This window comes from Sus scrofa, chromosome 13, assembly GCF_000003025.6.
Source record: "Sus scrofa isolate TJ Tabasco breed Duroc chromosome 13, Sscrofa11.1, whole genome shotgun sequence".
Taxonomy (NCBI): domain Eukaryota; kingdom Metazoa; phylum Chordata; class Mammalia; order Artiodactyla; family Suidae; genus Sus; species Sus scrofa.
This window is the reverse complement of record NC_010455.5, coordinates 77,251,650-77,274,180: the sequence shown is the minus strand read 5'-3', so window position 1 is coordinate 77,274,180 and position 22,531 is coordinate 77,251,650. Positions and strand designations below refer to the sequence as shown.

The window sequence follows — 22,531 nt, the reverse complement described above, 5'->3', positions numbered from 1 at the left end:
GGTGAAAAGCTGAAAGAATTCCCACCAAGAACAGGAACAAGACAAGGATGTCCGCTCTCGCCACTACTCTTCAACATAGTTTTGGAAGTCCTAGCCACAGCAATCAGAGAAGTAAAAGAAATAAAGGAATCCAAATTGGAAAGGAAGAAGTAAAACTATCCCTACTTGCAGATGACATGATACTATATCTAGAGAACCCTAAAGACTCTAACAGAAAACTGTTAGAGCTCATCCATGAATTTGGCAAAGTCACAGGATACAAAATTAACACACAGAAATCAACGGCATTTCTATACACTAACAATGAAAGAGCAGAAAGAGAAATTAGGGAAGCAATCCCATTTACCATCGCATCCAAAAGAATAAAATACCTAGGAGTAAACCTACCTAAAGAGACAAAAGATCTGTACTCTGAAAACTACAAGCCACTGATGAAAGAAATCAAAGATGACACAAATAGATGGAAAGATATACCATGCTTATAGACTGGAAGAGTTAATATTATCAGAATGACTATACTACCTAAAGCAATTTACAGATTCAATACAATCCCTATCAAATTACCAAGGACATTGTTGACAGAACTCGAACAAAATATTTTAAAGTTTCTTTGGAAGCACAAAAGACCCAGAATAGCCAAAGGCATCCTGAAAAGGAAAAATGGAGCTGGAGGAATCAGGCTCCCCGACTTCAGACTATACCACAAAGCAACAATCATCAAAACCGCACGGTACTGGCACAAAGACAGAAATATAACTCAGTGGAACAGATAGAAAGCCCAGAATTCAACCCACACACCTACAGCCAACTCATCTATGACAAAGGAGGCAAGAATATACAATGCAGAAAAGACAAGCCCGTTCAATAAGTGGTGCTGGGAAAACTGGACAGCCACATGGAAAAAAATGAAATTAGAACACTCCCTAACACCATACACAAAAATAAACTCCAAATGGATTAAAGACCTAGATATAAGACCAGACACTATAAAACTCCTAAAGGAAAACACTCTCTGACATAAATGACAGCAACATCTTCTCAGATCCACCTCTTAGAGTATGGACAATAAAAACAAAAATAAACAAATGGGATCTTATCAAACTGAAAAGTTTCTGCACAGCAAAGGAAACCCTAAACAAAACGAAAAGACAACCCACAGATTGGGAGAAAGTCTTTGCAAGTGAATCAACTGACAAGGGATTCACCTCCAAAATTTACAAACACTTTCTTCAGCTCCATACCAAAAAAACAAACAACCCCATCAAAAAATGGGCAGAAGATCTAAACAGACCGTTCTCCAAAGAAGACATACAGATGGCCAAAAAACACATGAAAAGATGTTCAGCATCACTCATTATTAGAGAAATGCAAATCAAAACCACTATGAGCTACCACCTTACACCAGCCAGAATGGCCATCATCCAAAAGTCTACACACAATAAGTGCTGGAGAGGGTGTGCAGAAAAAGGAACCCTAGTACACTGTTGGTGGGATTGTAAATTGGTGCAACCACTCTGGAAAACAGTATGGCGATTCCTTGGAAAACTAAAAATAGAACTACCATTTGATCCAGCAATCCCACTCCTGGGCATCTATCCAGAGAAAATCACGACTCGCAAAGACACATGTACTCCGATGTTCACTGCAGCACTATTTGCAATAGCCAAGACAACCTAAATGTCCATTGACAGAGGAGTGGATCAAGAAGATGTGGTACATATACACAGTGGAATATTACTCAGCCATTAAAAGGAATGAAATACTGGCATTTTTAGCAACATGGATGGACCTAGAAATTATCATGCTAAGTGAAGTCAGCCATACGATGAGACACCAACATCAAATGCTTTCACTGACATGTGGAATCTGAAAAAAGGACAGACTGAACTTCTTTGCAGAGCAGATGCCGACTCACAGACATTGAAAAACTTACGGTCTCCAGCGGAGACAGTTTGGGGGGTGGGGGGATGTGCTTGGGCTCTGGGATGGAAATCCTGTGAAACTGGATTGTTATGATCATTATACAGCTACAGATGTGATAAAGTCATTTGAGTAATAAAAAAAAATGGGATGCAACAAAAGCAGTGCTTAGAGGGAAGTTCATAGCTATACAGGCCTTCCTCAAAAAATAAGAAAAATCTCAAATCGACAACTTAACCTACCACCTATAAGAATGAGAAAAAGAACAAACAAAACCAAAAGTCAGCAGAAGGAAGGAAATCATAAAGATCAGAGAAGAAATCAATGAAATAGAGATTCAAAAAACAACAGAGGAGCTTCTATAGTGGTTCAGCAGTAACAAACCTGACTAGGACCAACAAGGATGCAGGTTCAATTCCTGGCCTCACTCAGTGAATTAAAGATCCAGCATTGCCAAGAGCTGTGGTGTAGGGCGCAGACATGGCTCAAATCTAGCATTGCTGTGGCTGTGGGGTACGCCGGCAGTTGTAGCTCTGATTCGACCCCTAGCCTGGGAACTTACATATGACAAGGGTGCAGCCCTAAACAGCAAAAACAAACAAACACACTAAAAAAAAAAAAATCAATAAAAAAATCAATAAAACCAAGAGCTGGTTCTTTCAAAGGGTAAACAAAATTGACAAACCTCTGGCCAGACTCACCAAAAAAAGAAGAGAAAGAACTCAAATAAACAAAATAAGAAATGAAAAAGGAAAAATCCCAATGGATAATGCAGAAATGCAAACAACCGTAAGAGAATACTATGAACAATTATATGCCAACAAATTTGACAACCTAGAAGAAATGCACAACTTTCTAGAGACATACAGTGTGCCAAAACTAAGTCAAGGAGAAAGAGATCAATTGAACAGACTGATCGCTAGAAATGAAATCGAGTATGTAATAAAAACACTCCCTACAAACAAAAGCCCAAGACCAGATGGCTTCACAGGTGAATTCTACCAAACATACAAAGAAGCTATACCCATCCTTTTTAAAACCTTCCAAAAGGTTGAAGAAGGAGCACTCAAAGATCTTCTATGAAGCCACCATCACCCTAATACCAAAACCAAAGATATTACCCTAAAAGAAAGTTATAGGGCAATATCTTTGATGAATATAGATGCAAAAATTCTCAACAAAATTTTAGCCAACCGAATCCAACAACATATAAAAAAGATCATACACCACTACCAAGTGGGATTCATCCCAGGTTCACAAGGATGGTTTAACATATGTAAATCAATCAACATCATACATCACATTAAAAAAAATCAGGAGTTCCCGTCGTGGTGCAGTGGTTAACGAATCCGACTAGGAACCATGAGGTTGCGGGTTCGGTCCCTGCCCTTGCTCAGTGAGTTAACGATTTGGCGTTGCCGTGAGCTGTGGTGTACGTTGCAGACGCGCCTCGGATCCTGCGTTGCTGTGGCTCTGGCGTAGGCCGGCGGCTACAGCTCCGATTCAACCCCTAGCCTGGGAACCTCCATATGCCGCGAGAGCGGCCCGAGAAATGGCAAAAAGACAAAAAAAAAAAAAAAAAAAAAAAAAAGTCAAAAGTCACATAATCATCTCAGTAAACGCAGAAAAAGCATTTGACAAAGTCCATTCATGATAAAAATTCTTACCAAAGTAGGTATAGAATGAACATACCTTAACATAGTAAAAGCCATTTACAACAAACCCACAGCAAATCTAATACTCAATGGAGAAAAGTTGAAAGCCTTCCCGCTAAAATCTGTAACAAGACAAGCATACCCACTCTCAACACTTTTATTCAACATAGTATGTGTTTTGTTTTTTTACTGTCTATGATGCTCTGAAACAATTTAAGTAGCACTGGGATCTTTGAAGGTTTCACAGAATTCCCACATGAAGCTATCTTGGGCCTGTTGCATTTTTTGTGAAATAACTCCTTATGTAACTTGGTCCACTTAAGCTTTCTACTTCTAGTGGGGTCAATTTCTGGTAAAATGTATTTTTCAAATAAAATATCCAATTCATCTAACCTCTCATGATTTCAAAATTTCTTGGAGTTCCCATCGTGGTGCAGCAGAAATGAATCCGACTAGGAACCATAAGGTTGTGGGTTCGATCCCTGGCTTCACTCAGTGGGTTAAGGATCTGGCGTTGCTGTGAGCTGTGCTGTAGGTTGCAGACACAGCTCAGATCATCCGTTGCTGTGGCTCTCTGGTGTAGGCCAGCAGCTGCAGCTCCATCCGACCCCTTCCTCCCCCTGACCCCTGCCAAAAAAAATTTTCTTCTCTGTGGTTATTTCTCCTTTTCACTTTACTTTTGTGCCTCTTTTTTTAAGTTAGCTAGTATTTTATTTCATTAGTTACAGCTGTTTTTCTACTTCCTAAATCATAAAAATTCTGCTTTTATCCTTACTAAATCCTTTCTTGCAATTCTTCAGATATTTTCTTTCTTCTTCAGCTTTTGGAGTGGAGGGTTTATTTTCCTTTTTTCATTTTTTTACTAAATTTTGAAGGCTATATAAATTTTCAACTCATAGATTTTGATTATAATGTTTTTATCTTTATCCTCTCAGAATTCTGTCATTTTGGTTTATATTCTCTCCATTTATCCAATAATTAACAGATTTATTTCCAAATGAGACACTGTCTTTGCTATAACTCTAAGTTTCTAGTCCTGATCACTGTTGTTTATAACATTTTTGCTTTATGGAATGTGAGGATGCTTTCTTTCTGATCAAATATGTGATCAACAACTTTTGTGAATGTTTCATGTGTACTTGAGAATAAGACTGCCTATTTTAAGGTCTGAAATAGATCCTTAAGATCTATCCATGATACTATTGAGGTCTTCTATATCTTATTTATTTTTGTCCATTTGACCTGCTTTGTACTAATTATTATGTGTTTAAATCTATTATTGTTTCTACCTATGTCTCCTTGGATCTCATAGTTTCTCCTTTTTAAAGATGATTGTTGTATGATTTAGAGCATAGATTTTTTATCTCATCATTGTGAACTGTATTTTTCAGGTTTGAAAATGTCTTTGCTTGTCACAGTTAATAGACTTGAATTTTACATTATCCAACACTGGGCTCATACACGCTGCTTTGTTTCTATTCTCCTGACATACCTTTGCCTATCCCTTATACTTAACTTTTCTGAATCACTTGTTTATGAGGTATATTGAACATTTTTTCTTTTAATAAATGAGATAAATGAGTTTAATAAGTAAGCCATTCATATTTATTATTTCAGATGTTTATTTTTATTTTTGTAATTATTCTGTGTACCATGCTACATTTTTAAGCGATATGTTTTACATTACTATTTACAAAGATTTATATTTGTGGTCTCGTGCTCACCTTTGTCATTATACTTTTTTTACTCCATTGGCCACCCTGCAGCATAGAAGTTTCCTAACCAGGGATCAGATCTGAGCCACAGCTGCGATCTATGCCACAGCTATAGCAACACCCGATTTTTAACCCACAGTGCTGGGCTGGGGATGGAACCTACATCCTGATGCTGCAAAGACACCACTCATCCCACTGTCCCACAGCACAAATTCTTGTCATACACTTTTTTAATGTCCTTAGTCTGTTTCTTCATTTAATGTTTCATTAACTGGGTTTTCTATTTTTAACATTATCTGTTGAGTCACAGCAATCAGTGAACTTAGTTTGTTATGTCCTTTCCCTCTTCCTTCTCCCAGTGGCATTTTTTTCTGCAACTAAAACACAGTTTTTATATATTGTGCTCCACTCTTATTCCCAGACTTTTTTTTTTTTTCTTTTAAGGGCCACACCTGAGGCATATGGAGGTTCCTAGACTAGGGTTCCAATCGGAGCTACAGCTGCCAGCCTAGGCCACGGCAACACCAGATCCAAGCCGCATCTTCAACCTACACTACAGCTCATGGCAATGCCAGATCCTTCACTCAACTGAGAGAGGCCAGGGATCAAACCCACATCCACATGGATCCTGGTTGGGTTTGTTACTACTGAGCCACAATGGGAGCTCCCCTCAGCCTTGTTTTTAATCTTATCAGATCACCACCAATCCTTTTGCTAAAATTTCTCTAGTCTTCTCTTGATAGAATGAAACTCATCCCCTAGTAGTTTCCTCAAGAAGAGCTGGGGGGAGTTCCTCTGTGGTACAGTGGGTTAAGGATCCAGTGTTGTCACTGCAGTGGCTCAAGTCGCTGCTGTGGCACAGGTTCAACTCCTGGCCCAGGAAGTTCCATGTGCTGTGGGTATGGGAGGAAAAAAAAAAAAAAAAAAGCTAGGCACACAGAATTCCCTCAGCTTTGCATATTTAAAACTGGCTGTCTTTAGCCTTGATACATCAGCTTGGCCAAATGTAAAATCTTTGGTCCCATACTCTTTCCTGGAGTCTCCTGAAACTGCTTTTCCATTGTTGCCTTCCTTCATAAGTTGCTTTTGAGAATTCTGATGCTACTCTAATTCTCTCATCTTTGTAGGGTATTTGATCTTTTTGCTTCAGAGTCCTGAGGGCTTTTCTTTTAGAAATCTAATGGTTCTGGAGTTCCCATTGTGGCTCTGTGGTTAATGAACCCAACTAGTATCCATTAGGAGGTGGATTCAATCCCTGCCCTTGCTCAGTGGATTAAGGATCCCACATTGCTCTGCCTGTGGCCTAGGCTGGCAGCTGTAGCTCCGATTAGACCCCTAGGCTTGGAACCTCCATATGCCACAGGTGTGACCTTAAAAAGACCAAAAAAAAAAAAAATTTAATAGTTCTGCACAGCAGAAGTTACAACATTGTAAATCAATAATATTTCAATAAAACTTTTAAAAATGAAAAAAAATAATCTAATAGTTCTATGTGAATATTTACTCAAATTTGACCATTCCTGGTTAATTTTCCCATACACACAGTAAGTTCTTTCATCATGTAGTTAGGTCTTGGATTATCTATGTAGCTATGTTTTCTTGGATTACAGTTTTAAACATTAATTCTGTTCCTGTTTTTCCTTCATCATATGCTCCAATTATACATATGTTTAGTCTTCTTTGTCTACCTTCCCCTTTAGTCACCTTTTTCCGATTTTTTAACTTTATTTTCTTGGTTGCTTTTCCACCTTTTTTCCAACATTCCTTATTACATTTTATTTAAATACATTCTCCCTAGAGCACCCTGTAATTCTTTCTTCATTTCTGATATATTTTGTTCCTTCCTCCCATTTTAATCCAATCACCTCTAACTTTACTTCTTGCCATTTTATGTCTATCCTGTCATTAGTTTCTGAATTTCTGATTTTCATAGCCTGATATAATCATGGTGATTATGGGAGAGTACTGAACTCAACTGCAGTAGGATCATCTGCCTCATGATTAACTTTTATAGTGAAGGGAGTTTTGTCAGTTGAAGTTTTTTTAATTTATTTTTTTGCTTTTTAGGGCTGCATCCACGGCATATGGAGGTAGAGGTCCACTTGGAGCTAAAGCTGCCAGCCACAGCCACAGCCACAGCCATGTCAGATCCAAGCCACATCTGCAACCTACACCACAGCTCGTGGCAATGCCAGATCCTTAACCCACTGAGCAAGGCCAGAGACCAAACCCGCAACCTCATTGTTCCTAGTGGTATTCGTTTCTGCTGCACCACGATGGGAACTCCATCAATTGAAATTTTTTTACTCTCATTTTTTGACTTGTTATTTTAAAATAGCTTTATCTAGATAAACTACTTGTATCTCTGCATTTTGCAAACAGAGCAGTTTGGGTTGTGAACAAGATTCCCAGTTCAAGAGCGCCCTCTTCTGTCAGTATAGCAAAGTGCCTTTTAATAAACGGGTGCCTTGATTTTACAAAGCATAGTAGGGAATGGGGTAGGATGACCTCAATTTTTTCAATTTATATCTTGCAGACACATAAATTAACTCTTTTTTTCCCTTCACAATTTCTAAATGTGCCTCTCTCTCTTCCTTTTAAGTATTTTCTTCTCCAGAAGCCATGCCTTTCCAACGCTGCCTTCTTGATTCTTGTACATGTTGAAGTCCCTCCCCTGAAGTAACTCTTCTGAACTAATAGGACTTTTTTCCAGTATTTTTCACTCTTATAGTGAACTCTTTCTTAGTGATTCTACCTAAATTTCTTTTTTTTTTTTAACAGTGTCTCAACACTTCTTCTAGCTCTCTACAAAGGCTTGTAGCTGGAACTCAAGCAACAGTCCCATGAGAAAGTAGTGTTTATTGTTCTATTTATTGTTATTTGAAGTTTGTAGCTTCCTATCTCTCACTTACACTAATTTTATTTTTTCTTCTTACTGACATACATTTTTTCAAGAGTTTACAGAGTTTTGGATTTAGGAGACTTTGACTACCTAGAAATATCATTCTCCCCCCTTTCTCTTAAACAATTTTTAAGCATTCTTGCTCAATGATCATATTCCATTACTGACTTCTGATCCAATGGATAGTCACAAAAACATACTGATACATACAGGTTTTTACTGTAGCACTACTATAAGCAAATACTGTAAAAGGTCTAGATGTCCATCAGTATGATAAAGCTTAATGTTCCACATTATTATGGAGTACTACAGAGTCATTACAAGGAATAAGGTAAATGTGTATGCCATTGAAGTAAGAATTTTAAAGAGACAACCCCCCCCACCAGCTGAGGAGGCAGCTACATGCCTGTCAGCAGCTTTGCTCACCCCATACCACCCTTCTTGTAATCTTGCAGCAACTACATGCTAGCAACTCTGCTAGCAGTGCTCCAAGCATTGCTTATCAGTTTTGTTTTTGTAATCTTGTTTACTCAGCTTCTTAGGCAGGAACACTGTCTGCCCCAGGAAGGGGCAGGGCCCAGCTGCTTGCTGGGAAAAGCAAGACCTAGAAGTCTGTATTGTATAAAATCTACCCAGAACAAAGACCTAGTGCTCAGCCTCTGGAGGCGACTCCTCTGAGCCTGCAGGGTGCTGAAAAAACCATGCTATTCCGCATCTCCGAGTGCCATTTGTCTCTTTCTGATGCCACGGTTTCTGCAACACCGTGACGGGGGAGTGGGGGGGTGGAAAAAGAGCAAGGTGTCCAAAAGTGTGCATAATACAATGTTTAGTTCAAAGTGAATATACTGATAAGTAAGTTTTTTTCCTGTAAAGATATGCAAGAAAAATATTAGTGGTTACCTCTGGGAAAGACAATGGATAAGAAAGAGAAAGAAAAGATTTGCATTTCATTTTACGTTTCTATACATAAGCTTTTTCCTTTGTAAATATCATTATTTGTTTTTATTTAAAAACCATTAAGATGTTGTAGCAGAAATTTCTAAGTGGCCACCAAGTCAAAGAAAGCAAGATGCCAGAGAGGGAGGGTTAGGGTGAGGAGGCCCAGGTGAAGGTACCTCATTCTCTGCACCCAGGGACATGGGACGGACAGTGGGGAGGGAGAAATGGTCACCTGCAGGGAACAAGAAACGTGATGCTCTAGACTTTGTCCATGAGGGAAATGCCAGTGTCGTCTGATCAGAGTGAGGAGTTGAGAAGGAAGTTAGGATTTGGATGAGGAAAAGTGAAGAAAATAAAAAAATGGTGAGGGAAGGTTCACATCACATATTCAAGCCAGGGGCCAGAGAGGCACATAAGGTCGCACTTCAGGCTGAAGTAGGGCTCCGGGGCTTTCCTCTCACAGGCTTAGGCAACACGGCTAGCTGGCTGGCTGGCTGGGGTGGGGTGGATAGATGGATGGATGGATGGGATGGGGTGGATAGGTTGGCTGGATGGATGTGTGGATGGATGGATGGATGGATGGATGGGATGGCTGGCTGGCTGGAGGGATGGCTACAGCCTTGAACCAGGGATGGGGCTCCATGGGGGCAAAAGAGAATTGGGGCACTAATGACAGAGACCCCATTCTACCTTCTTCACATTATTGGACATAAAACTACCCATGTATGTTTTTCTCTGAAGCTCTCACTCAAATGTGAGGTCACAGATGCAGGGTTTTGTTCACCACAGTGATACACAGCACCAGCACTAAGAAAAGTGTTGACACCTGACAAAATGGCAGAGTTCAAGCTGGGCCAGGAAGCAGAGGCCAGGAGGGGCTGAGGGCTCCAGAAGAATGGAAAGACTGAGGGCCGGAGTGGCCAGGAGCAGAGGGGTGAGACAGGCACAGGGATGGTTGTGAGGGTGTGGTGAGTACTTAAGGTCAACGAAGGGCATGCTACAGACTACAGAATCCAGCAACGAGGAGCGGCCGAATCTGGCCATGGCCACAGGACAGGGGGAGAAGGAACAGGTCACCAGGAGACCCAGGGCTCTGGGAGAGGCTGTGCCCACAGGGCTATCGGAGCTCAGTGAAGCAAGGACAGCTGAAAGCACAGTGTGCAGAGAAAAGTATGAGGGAAATGACAGCCATCAACAAATGCCCCTGGTTCACCCCAACGCTATCCTCTTAATGACCCAGGAATCTGCCACACCAAAAAAAAAAAGGTACAAAGGACTCCTGTCCTCCTCAGACCTACACACACTCCTTGACCCTGTCACAGAATACCCTGCATACCCTCCTTTCTCTAGAGACAAAATGCACTCTAAACAGAGGTACATAAAAGTCCTCCTGCCTCAACTCTGGGCTCTGGAGACATGGCTCCTCCAGGAGCCTCAAAGCACCAAGCCCTGAGCTCTGCTGGCCCAACTGGCTCCTCCCTCAAGTCCATCTGAGGAGGAGGGTGGCCAGAGCCACTAGCTCTTCCCATAATACACAACTCAGTGGCCCCTGGCTCTGTCTCTCCCCCCCCACCCTGCTGTTGCCCAATGTTCAGGCCTACAAATCCAGTCCTGCATCACTGAGCCAGAGCACAATGACACGGACATGGCTGAGCCAGCACAGACAAGACAAACAAGTGAGGCACTTACAGAGTATATTATGTCCACCATGTCATAGGCTCTAGTCGATTCCAAAGGGACAACTGTGTCAAGCTCAGGAACCAGACGGTCACTTTGGATAGAAAAAGCAGCAGATATAATCAACATGGAAGAGCCTGTTGCCTTCTGTGGGTAGGGGATGGGAGAGGAAATGGGGCAGGCACATCATGGGGGCTGGACCGATTCCATCCTGTTGGGTATGCAAAGCAGTCCCCAAAGATGCATTCGTTTCTTACCACCATGTTAAACTGAACCCAAGCTTGATATCAACCCAGATCTTTGTTTCTATTTAGGGGGTGGGGGGATTAACATATTCCTCTGAATGGAATTCCTTCATTTATCCTCTCAGAACACCTTCTACATTCTAGGTACCATGTGGGGCATTAAAGGACACTATCCCATCAAGCCCAGCTTCCCAGAGAGCTCCCCATCAGGGTACTGGACACAGCCCCAACCCATGACAAAGTCCTTACTTTTTTTTTTTTTTTTTTGGTCTTGTTTGTCTTTTCAGGGCTGCACCTGTGGCATATGGAAGTTCCCAGGCTAGGGGTATAATCGGAGCTATAGCTGCTGGACTACGCCAGAGCCACAGCAATGCGGGATCTGAGCCATGTCTGCAACCTACACCACAGCTCACGGCAATGCCAGATCCTTAACCCACTGAGCGAGGCCAGGGGTCGAACATGCAAGCTCATGGTTCCAAGTTGGATTTGTTTCTGCTGCGCAATGATAGGAACTCCACAGTCCTTACTTTTCATTTGCTGTTTATGCACACAGCCTCCCTGGTACTGAACAGAAAGGAGGCACAGCTGCACCAAAGCAGGCTATTCAACATGTCTGGGGCCTGGGCCATAGCACCTTCAAATGCTGTCCTAAACCTTCCAAGAACCCCAAATAGTACAGATGCCCAGAAAAGGAGGCTGTGCCCATAGTTCTGGGCCTGGTGACCACCCTCCCTTTCATGACTACACATAGTGGGCCATGGCTGTGTCCCCTGAGTTGTGAGGCAGAGGCACACAGGGAGGGGTCCTGGGGATGACTCTACAGGACATCCCTGGCCCAGACACAGCCCCATAGGTAGGAGCCCAGGTCCATCCCATGGAGCAGTGTCTGAAAATGGCTTCTTCCCAAGCGATACAATTCCAAATCCTTCTGCAGAAGTAGTTCAGGCCAAGTCAGTGCTTCAAAATCAGAGAGGAAACAAAGTGGAGAAGAAAGCAGCCAGAGGTCCAGAGCAATGGCTTCCACAGCTGGGCTCTGGCTTACTCTGTGGTGCCCCCATCAGGCAGTGGCCCAAACAGCAAGAAGGAAAGAAGGTCATCAGGTGGGCAACATACCCTTCCCCAGGACTGCCCAGCTCTGGCACAAGCAGGTATGCATAAGCACACTTCCTAAAGGGCATGCTGGATGCAACATTTCACACTGACTTATGTTAAGACAAAAAAAAAAAAAAAAAAATCAAGTGTTCCCATTATGGCTCAGTGGGTTAAGAACCCAACACAGTATCTGTGAAAATGAAGGTTTGATCCCTGACCTCACTCAGTGGGTTAAGGATCCAGCATTACCGTGAGTTGTGGTGTAGATCACAGATGTTGCTCAGATCCAGCATTGCCGTGGCTGTGGCATAGGTCGCAGCTGCAGCTCCAATTCAACCCCTAGCCTGGGAACTTTCACATGCCATAGGTGCAGCCGAAAAAAGAAAAAAAATAGTAAAATCGAATCAGATCTTTTTTGTTTCTATACCCAGACATGCCACCACCATGCCTACACCTGAATCCACTCCACAAGCTATTCCAAGCTGCCTACCAGGGCACACCCTAGAGGTCCTGCCAGAGCCTGGGGGCCAGAAAAGAACAAGCCAACTTGCAAAAATGGAGGAACTGGGCCTGCAACTCACCTGGGATCATGGCACTCACGGATGGGAGCCGGGTCCTGATTGCTGAGAGGCAGGTAGTTGAAGAACTCCCGGAGATTACATAGGGCATCGACATCATTGTCAAAAGCTCTGTGGGCCACGCCTGAGAAACAGGAAGACGTAAGGGGCCAGGGTGACTATCAGCCAGAGACACAGCTTCACGCCCCTGGGCACCTTCTAGGGCACATCTGCAGCAGACTGTGTTGCTGACCCCATGGTCCCCATCCCCCACTGAGGATGGGATGCCACACACTGCACACCTTCAGGCTGATCTCAGCTACTGCAGCCTGTTCCCTCTTCTCTGTACCAAGAGCCCTAGAGTCACTATTTTCATTATTCAGGTCTTTGCTCTAATGTCACCTACTCGGAAGGCTCTCTCCGACCCCTCTCCAGAACACAACCTTCCCCACACCCCTCACTCTTCATGCCTGGACCGTGTGGGAGTTCTCGTCACACTTTTCTCTGTGGCACCTATTGCCCTGTTTATTGCCTGACATCTCCCCAAGAACATCAGCTCCAGCACAGTACAGAGCAGGCCCGTCTTACCACTGCAGCCTGGTTATATATCCATCATCTCTCAACAAAGCTGAATGATAAAAAATAACAGCTGGCACAGCACGGTACTTTGCAATGGTAGAAGGAAGGAGGGAAAAGGGAAACCATATGACCCCAGTAAGGAATCAAGCCATCATTCCTCAAGAACACTCTGAAATCACGGAACGGCTATATAGGGCCACAGACATGACAGATAAAGTGGGCCAGGAGTTCTCTCTCAGGTTCAACCCAGCAGACTCCTAGCTTCTTCCACCATTGCCCCCAGAGTCTCTTCCCCACACAGCAGCCCAAGTGAGCTTTCTGGAGTTCCGTTGTGGCTCAGTGGGTTAAGAACCCAACATAGTCTCCATGAGGATGTAGGTTAAGTCCCTGGCCTTGCTCAGTGGGTTAAGGACCCAGCATTGCTTCAAACAGTGGCATAGGTCACAGATGCAGCTCAGATCCAGCGCTGCTGCTGCTGCTGCTGAGGCAGTGGCGTAGGGCAGCAGCTACAGCTCCAATTCTACCCGTAGCCTGGGAACTTCCAATATGATGCAGGTGGGACAGGACAGGACAGGACCCCAAATTGAGCTAAGTAAGACCATGTCACGCCCCTATTCCAACCACCCTCCTTGCTGTGCACAAAGCGTGCCAGTCCCTCTCCTTCCTCAGGAGCCTCTGCCTGTGATGCTTCTCCACAGGCATCTATGCAGTTCACTCCCTCCCATCTGCTCACCTACTAGCCAGTGAGGCCTGCCCTTGCCACTGTATTTAAAACTGAAATAGGAGTTCCCATCGTGGCTCAACAGTTAATGAACCCGACTAGTATCCATGAGGATGCAGGGGCAATCCCTGGCCTTGCTCAAAAGGTTAAGGAGCCAGCGTTGCCGTGAGCTATGGTGTAGGTCGCAGACACGCTCAGGTCTGGCATTGCTGTGGCCTAGGCCAGTGGCTGCAGCTCCAATTCCACCCCTAGCCCAGGAACCTCCATATCTCCATATGCTGTCGTTGTGGCCCTAAAAAGACAAAAAAAAAAACAGCCTGAAATAATCCCCGCCCCCAACCCCAAGCTATTTTGTCCAGAGCACATATTAGCTTAACATTCTCTAGAATGTCCTTAGTTATATGGTTTATTGTCTATCTCCTCTGCTAGGATATACACCTTATACAGGCAGAGATCTTCTCTCACAAATGTTTTCCTAGCACATAGAACAATACTTGACACACAGGTATTCAATGAATAAATGACTAAATAAAAAGCATGTCCAACATGACAGAATTCTTTCATTCAGGAAACATTTACAAATTGGTATAGCCACTATGCAGGAAAGCATGTCGCTTCCTCAAAAAGTCAGAGTACCACCTGACCCAGAAATTCCACCCCTAGATATACACCTAAGGAAAACAAAAACATACACCTAGACAAAAATTGTACGTGAGTGTTTATAGCAGCATATTTGTGACAGTCAAAAAGTGAAAACAATCCAAATGTTTGTTAAATTAGCACTAGACAGGTGTTCCATGGTAGCTCAGTGGGTTAAGGATCTGGCATTGTCCCTGCTGTGGCTCTGGTCACTGCTGTAACGTGGGTTTGATCCCTGGCCCAAGAACGTCTGCATGCTGCAAATGCGGACAAAAAAAGAGAAGAAAAAAATTATCACTAGATAAACAAAACGAGGCATATACATACCTTGAAACATTATGCAGCAATAAAAAGGAATGATTTACTGATTCTTGCTGCAACATGCTATAAGAAAATATGCTACAACCTTAAAAATATATGCTAAGTGGAGTTCTTGTCGTGGCTCAGCAATAACAAACCTGACTAGAGTCCATGAGGACACGAGGTCAATCCTGGCCTCTCTCAGTGGGTTAAGGATTTGGCATTGCCGTGAGCTGTGAAATAAGGTCACAGACAGGGATCAGATCCCTCACTGCTGTGGCTGTGGCACAGAACTGCAGCTGTAGCTCCAATTCTACCCTTAGCTTGAGAACTTCCATATGCTGCAGGTGCAGCCCTAAAAAGACAAAAAAAAAAAAAAAAAAAAAAAAAAAAAACTGAAAAATTGAAAAAGAAAAATAAAATTGACCATGGTGATAATTAACACTGAATATATTAAAACCACTGACTTGCATACTTTAAGTAGGAAGTTCATATACATGTATGTGAATTATATCTCAATAAAGCTGTTATCAAAAGCATATATATATATATGTATATAAAGCATCTTTGTGTCTTTTTTTGGGGACACAGAGCTAAGTACATCAGACTTGACCAAAGAGCCTCAGACTCAGAAAGAACACCAAATGCTACCTTTAAAATTATGCTGCAGAAGAAAATGTAACTTCACAGTTATTCATTACCTTAAGCTGTCAGGGGAAAAAACAAGCCACAAAAGAATATTACACACCTACATTTGAGTTATATATATATATAATATATATATATAATATATATATATTCCCACCTATCTGCATGAAAAGACTACAGTTATAACCAAAAATTGAATGGTGGAGTCCCCTGGTGGTTCATCAGGTTAAGGGTCCGGCATTGTCACTGCTGTGGCTTAGGGTGCAGCTGTGGCACAGGTTCAATCCCTGGCCAAAAAGAAACAAACAAAAGAGTGGTAATTATCTGCGAGTGATGAAATTCCTAATGATTTTGTGGGGGGGGGGCATGGTATGCAGCAGCTTGATGTGAGATCTCAATTCCCTGATCAGGGACTGAACTCAGGTCACAGCAATGAAGGCGCTAAGTCCTAACCACTAGACCACCAGGGAACCCCTCCTGGTGATTTTTACTCCTGGATTTTCTAAACTGTCTACCACAAACATGTAATACTGGTGAAGTCAGGGGAAAAAAGCATACTTCATCAAATCTGATTCCATCAAGACTCAACATTATTTTACATCCCAATAAGAAAAATAAACAACTGCTGCCAATTAAGCCCTGAGATGTGAGCGTGATGACAGGCTGTGGGCATTTACTGTGAGAAGCATGCTGGGCTGGACAGAGAGCCACTGGGTGAGGGAAAAGAGTGCACCTAGGTTTGTAACAAAGCAGGACCCTTTGGGGCCTTCCCAGGGTAGGCCCTTCCCCCATATCATCTGCTTTAGCTCCTCTCTTAAGTATAACTTGTATCCTGTTGGAGGTTTACAGGAACTTTGTGCCCTCTGTGTACAGCTGCAAGAACAAAGGATTTCTGCACAAATAAGTTTGCAACAACCAACCACGCCCCTCTCTCACTTTGCCTTTCGAAACACTTTGCAATTTTGTTTCAGGGCCTTCAGGATACTTGAGGGGCACAAGCCACCCATTTGCTTGCATGGCCATGCAATAAACCTTTCTATGCTCCAAACACCAATGGTTTGGTTTGTTTGGCTTCCTTGCACACAGAGTTGCACTAACAGGCTGACCCCAACCTGAGATGAAGGAGGAACAACTTGGGGCGGGGCAGTGATCAAGAACTATAACTTTTGTTAAACTATGTTTCATCAAACATTAGACTTCAAGACATTAAGACATACCTCCATTATATGCACCCAAAGAAAGAAATGCTGCTGATTAAATGAGGACCCAATGCCTTAACCACAGTACAATGCCTTAACCACAGTACAACCACAGCACAGACTATCTCACCAGCCTCTCAGTGCTTTGAAATCTTTCAAGGAGGCTCCTCCTCCTGTCTTCAGTAAAATTGCTTGCCGTGTGGTAGGCAATCTTTTCACAACTTGGGGTCTTCTTCCAAGAAAATATGGAATTCCAATCATTATTCCAATGACAACTGTCTTCACTAATGTCAGATTCATGCTCTGCTCTCAATTCCAGGCCTCTCTATACAAACAGTACCTTTCTGTTTTGATGCCAAAGCAAAGAATAATCTTTACACATTTTGAACGCAGCATTATGAAACTAAAGGTGAGAAGCAATGACCCAGATTGTCAACATGTGGGCCTGACCATCATTACAACTGTACTTGGCCAATGGAGACTGGTAAAATGCCACCTATTCTAAGACCTACCCCAACTTTGGAGTAAAAAAACCATGAGGTTGCGGGTTCGGTCCCTGCCCTTGCTCAGAGGGTTAACGATGCCGGCGTTGCTGAGCTGTGGTGTAGGTTGCAGACGCGGCTCGGATCTCCGCTTGTCTGTGGCCTCTGGCGTAGCCGGTGCTACAGCTCCGATTCAACCCCTAGCCTGGGAACCTCCATATGCCGCGGGAGCGGCCCAAGAAATAGCAACAACAACAAAAAAAAAAAAGACAAAAGACAAAAAAAAAAAAAAAAAAAAAGTAATAAAATGCAACATATTTTGGAGTTTCCATTGTGGCACAATGGGATCCTTAGCATCTCTGGACCACTGGGATGCAGGTTCAGTTCCCCACCCAGCACAGTGGATTAAAGACCCAGAGATGTCACAGTTGCAGCAGAGGTTCCAACTGTGGCTCAGATCTGATCCCTGGTCTGGGAACTTCATATGTCATGGAGCAGACCAAAAAAAAAGCAATTTTTTTAAGTTCAACTATACTATATAAATCGTAATTGTTATAACCATCATTCTTGCTAACTCAAAAATTTCAGACTGGAGTTCCTGCTGTGGCGCAACAGGGTCAGCAGTGTCTCTGGAGCACTGGGATGCAGGGTGGATCCCTGGCCTGGCACAGTGGGTTAAGGATCTGGGTTGCTGCAGGTGCAGCATAGGTCACAAATGCAGCTCAGATCTGATCCTTGGCCCAGGAACTCCACATGCTTCAGGGCAACCAAAACAGAAAAAAAGAAAAATTCAAAGACTACCAAAGCATTAGTAGCAGCCTGCTATTTAACAAGTTTGAGATATAAATCCACCCTTATTACTGTATCTGTAGTCAATACAGCATATTTATAGTCTTCTCAAATTCTGGCAGTGAAGTGGTATTTCTAACAGACGGTCACGTTATCTCTGGCAACAACTCATCTCAGTGTCTGACAGCGGAGGGGCACCTCAAGACCTCTAACCTGACATGGTGGTGTGGGTCCTGGCACCCCCGAGCTCCTCCTGGGTCACGTCCTCGTTGGTGACAGACTTCACAACATCAGGACCAGTGATGAATAAGTAGGAGGTGTCCTGAAACCAGAGAATCCCAGAAGGTTCAGTCTCAGAGCTGAGAAGACAGTGACATGGGGCAGAATCAGGTTAGGATGCAGCTCACAGATGCCTACCTAAATTACAGACCCATATTTTTCCCTGCCTCACCTGGATCAGGTGAACAAAAAATCTCCACTGCCTGTTCTCTCTCAGTGAGATGACCTGCTAACATTGTTTGGCTAACATGTCCAGGGCATTCCTCTGTAGAGCACCCTAAAAGGTGGCCCCTATTCACAGTTTGCTGTGCACTAAGCATTTTTCTAAGCATTTCATGGGATTGTGTCATGACAGCCGAGGTACTATTATCACCCCACTTATGGATGAAGAAACTAAAGCGCTATGATGGTGTGCAGATTGCCTAAAATTAACCAGTCACTTTAAGTGAAGCCATTGGAGACATTGATAACAATGTTTGGTGTTTCAGGAGGATAACAGGATTTTAATTCTCAGTTTATAATTTAAAGATGATTTAAGAGTTCCTGTCATGGCTCAGCAGTTGGCAAACCCAGCTAGCATCCATGAGGAGGCAGGTTCGAACCCTGGACTTGCTCAATGGGTTGAGGATCCAGTGTTGCCACGAACTGTGTTGTAGGTCACAGATGTGGCTCGGATCTGGCATTGCTGTGGCTGTGGTGGAGGCTGGCGGCTACAGCTCCAATTGGACCCCTAGCTTGGGAACCTCCATATGCCATGGGTGCAGCCCTAAAAATACAAAAAGACCAAAAAACATATATTATATATATACATATATATATATATATATAAAATTTAAAGATAATAAAGGCATATTGTAAAAAATTTAAACAAGAACGGGAGATAGTTACAGTGGGAAGTCTACATGCCAGCCCTTATTTCCAGGCCTCCGATTTCCCTCCCCAAAGGCAACCACTGTTAGTTTCTCTGACGTCCCTGCATATATGAACATTTACATTTTTCCCTTTATTTTCTCTCCAGCACAGTGTCCCCCCACACACTGTCTGAAACTTCTTAAAGAACATTCCACATCAGTATACTAGGATATGTATCATAGTTTAACTGTCACCTACTGATTATCCTTTAGATGGTTGCCAGCGTTTTCCTATAACAAGCAATGCTGCAATAAATATCTTACTACAATCATCTCTGTCAGCTCACTGTTTATGTTCTTTGCTTATTTTCCTACTAGATGGTCACTCTTAGATAATAAGGAGAGTCCTTAGACTACTATGTGTGTTGTACTATAACCCAGTAGGACCCTATGGGGCCTTCTCAGGGCAGGCCCTTCCCCCATATCCTCTGCTTAGCGCCTCTCTGAAGTATATAATATGTGTCTTGTTGGAGGTTTACAGGAACACTGTGCTCTAACCTCCATGAACAGCTGCAAGAACAAAGGATTTCTGCACCAAGAAGTTCGCAACAACCAACCACCGAGCCCTCCCTCACCTTGCCTTTTAAAATGCTTTACAACTTTGACTCCAGGAGTTCAGAGCCACCTGTCTCCTTGCACCGCCTGCAATAAACCTCTCTCTGCTCCACCCTCTGACATTTCGGCTCCTTTGCCTCACTGTGCATCAGGCACATGAACTTGTGCTAACAGTAGCGGTCTTTATTTTATGGCTCCTTGGTGTGGACTCTTGCTAGAATAGCCTAGCTAGAGAGATCTATCTCCCCCACCCGACACAAACACTCATACAATGTTCATAACAGCACTATTTGTAACAGTCAAAAACTAGAAACAGTCCAGTGTCCACAAGTGAATCTCAAAATAATTATCCAGAGGGAAAGAAACTAGCCCGTTGCCAAAAAAAAAGGGGGGGTGCATACCTTTTCTATGCATTTTGTATAGTTCTATTTATACAACATTCTAAACAACACAAATTAACCTACTGTGATAACAAGCAGATGAACTTAACTAAGGACAGGACTGGGATATAGGGAAGAATGGATTACAAAAAATACGCAAAGAAAATTTGGGGGTGACAGCTGTGTTCATGACCTTAATTGTGGTCATGACTTTATGGTTGAATACACTCATCGCACTGCACAAGGAGGTCTCTTTTGGCACTGCAGGTTAAAAATCCAGCATTGTCACTGCAGCGATTTGGATTGCTGCGGTGGCTTGGGTTTGATCCTGGGCCCAGGAACTTCTGCATACCACGGGCTCGCAGAAAAATAAATAAATAACACCTTACTTTCCATAAAGAACTTATTCAGGAACAGACTCAAAGATTTCATAACCAAACTTACAGTTACTAAAGGTGTTGGGATGGATTGGGAGGTTGGGGTTGGCATATACACAGTACTACATACAAAATCAATCAGTGATAAGGACCTACTATATAGTTCAGGGAACTCTATTCAATGCTCTCTGGTAGCCTATATGGGACAGGAATATGAAAAATAATGGATAGTATGTTTACATATGGCTGATTCACTTTGCTGAACTCTGGAAACTAAACATTATAAGTCACCTATACTTCAATAAACTTTACTTTAAAAAAATATTCTAATTACACAACTTAAATGTATGCAGTTCACCATACATCAATTATATCTCAAAGTTGAAAAAAGGGGGGGATCCAAGAATATCCCATTCCACTTAAAGAAGAGTTAAGGAGAGACGCTGTTCCAGTTATCAACTTTTCACATAAAGCCATTGTAATGAATAGTATGGTACTAACACAGAGATACGTAAACAGACCAAGAGAATTCAGTGAAATACTCTTGATATATGGATGCTTGAATCATGATGTAAATAACATTACAGAGCAAGAAAGAATGTTCCTTTCAATAGAAAGATCTAGGAGTTCCCATTGTAGCTCAGTGGGTTAAGGAATCAACATTGCCTCCACTCAGGTTTGATACCTGGCCACACTCATTGGGTCCAGCGTTGCCCCAAGCTGCGGCACAGGTCAAAGATGTGGCTCAGATCCGGTGTTGCCATGGCTGTGGTGTAGGCTTCAGCTGCAGCTCCAATTCAACCCCTGACCTGGGAACTTCCATATGTCATAGGTGTAGCCATAAAAAGAAAAAAAGAAAAAGAAAAAAAGGTATCTATACAAAAAAAAAAAAATCCAACTAGCCTCCACTTCATACTAATGCAAAAATAATTCTAATTTTAGATGGAACATAAAAGGCAAAATAATTAAGCTTTTAGAAAATAACAACTATCAGAGTTCCCATTGTGGCTCAGTGGGTTAAGAACCTGACTAGTACCCAGAAGGATACAGGTTTGATCCCTGGCCTTGGTCAGTGGGTTAAGGATCCAGTCTTCTCTCAAGCTACAGTGTAGGTCACAGATGAACCTTGAATCTGGCATTGCTGTAGCTGTGGCAACGCCAGCAGCTACAGCTCCAATTTGACCCCTAGCCTGGGAATTTTCATATGCCGCAGGCGCAGCTCTAAAAAGGAAAAACAAAAAATGAAAAAAACAAACAAACAAAAAACTATCTTCATGACTTTGGGGTAGGAAAAAGTAAAAAAACTAAAACACACTACCCATAAAGTATACATTTGACATTGATTCTCCTACCAAAAGGGCACAGAAACCAGCTTTATAGAGACTCCGACTGGCTAAGTGAAAGGCATTTTGAATATCAAAATACCTAATAATAGTAATGGATTATAAACCACTGGGTAAAATAGGAAAATCCATTAAGTCAGTGAAATAAACAAGTGCCCAAGAAAGCAGAGCTCTTCCTTAGTGTAGAATGCTAAATGGTATAAAGCAAGTGGAGGAATTGGAAAATAATCATCTTGTAAAGATTGGTTTGGACAAGAATCAGCAATAGATACTAAGTCAAGGAGAAAAAGTGTAATGTGGAACAGCATACTTGCATGGTCTCAAAGTATTTCCCCAATGAGTATCAGTTACAAAGGAAAAACAGAAACTACACAGTGGAGAAATCAGACAACTGAACAGTGATCAAATTAGTATTAATAATGAAGGGCAGATGGCCATCAATGGCCTCCAGGTGTGATCATCTGAGCAGGATACAACATCACTTATGCAAGAGACAGGCTAGGATACCTAATGTGAATCTTATCATGAGGAAATATCGCATGGACCCAAACTGAGGAACAATCTATGAAATAATTCATTCTGTAGTCTTCAAAATGTCATGACAAAGAGTCTGAGGAATTGTCACAA

General features: G+C 42.5%; 1 protein-coding gene across 1 annotated transcript in view; it reads right to left on the bottom strand.

Annotated features, from left to right (window-relative positions):
• The window catches only part of PCCB (propionyl-CoA carboxylase beta subunit), a 97,299-nt gene that overhangs the window by 40,599 nt on the left and 34,169 nt on the right, over window positions 1-22,531 (bottom strand). Inside the window, 3 exon segments of the mRNA NM_213901.1 lie at window positions 10,821-10,902; window positions 12,727-12,847; window positions 18,273-18,381. Of these exon segments, the coding sequence (NP_999066.1) occupies window positions 10,821-10,902; window positions 12,727-12,847; window positions 18,273-18,381 (312 nt within the window).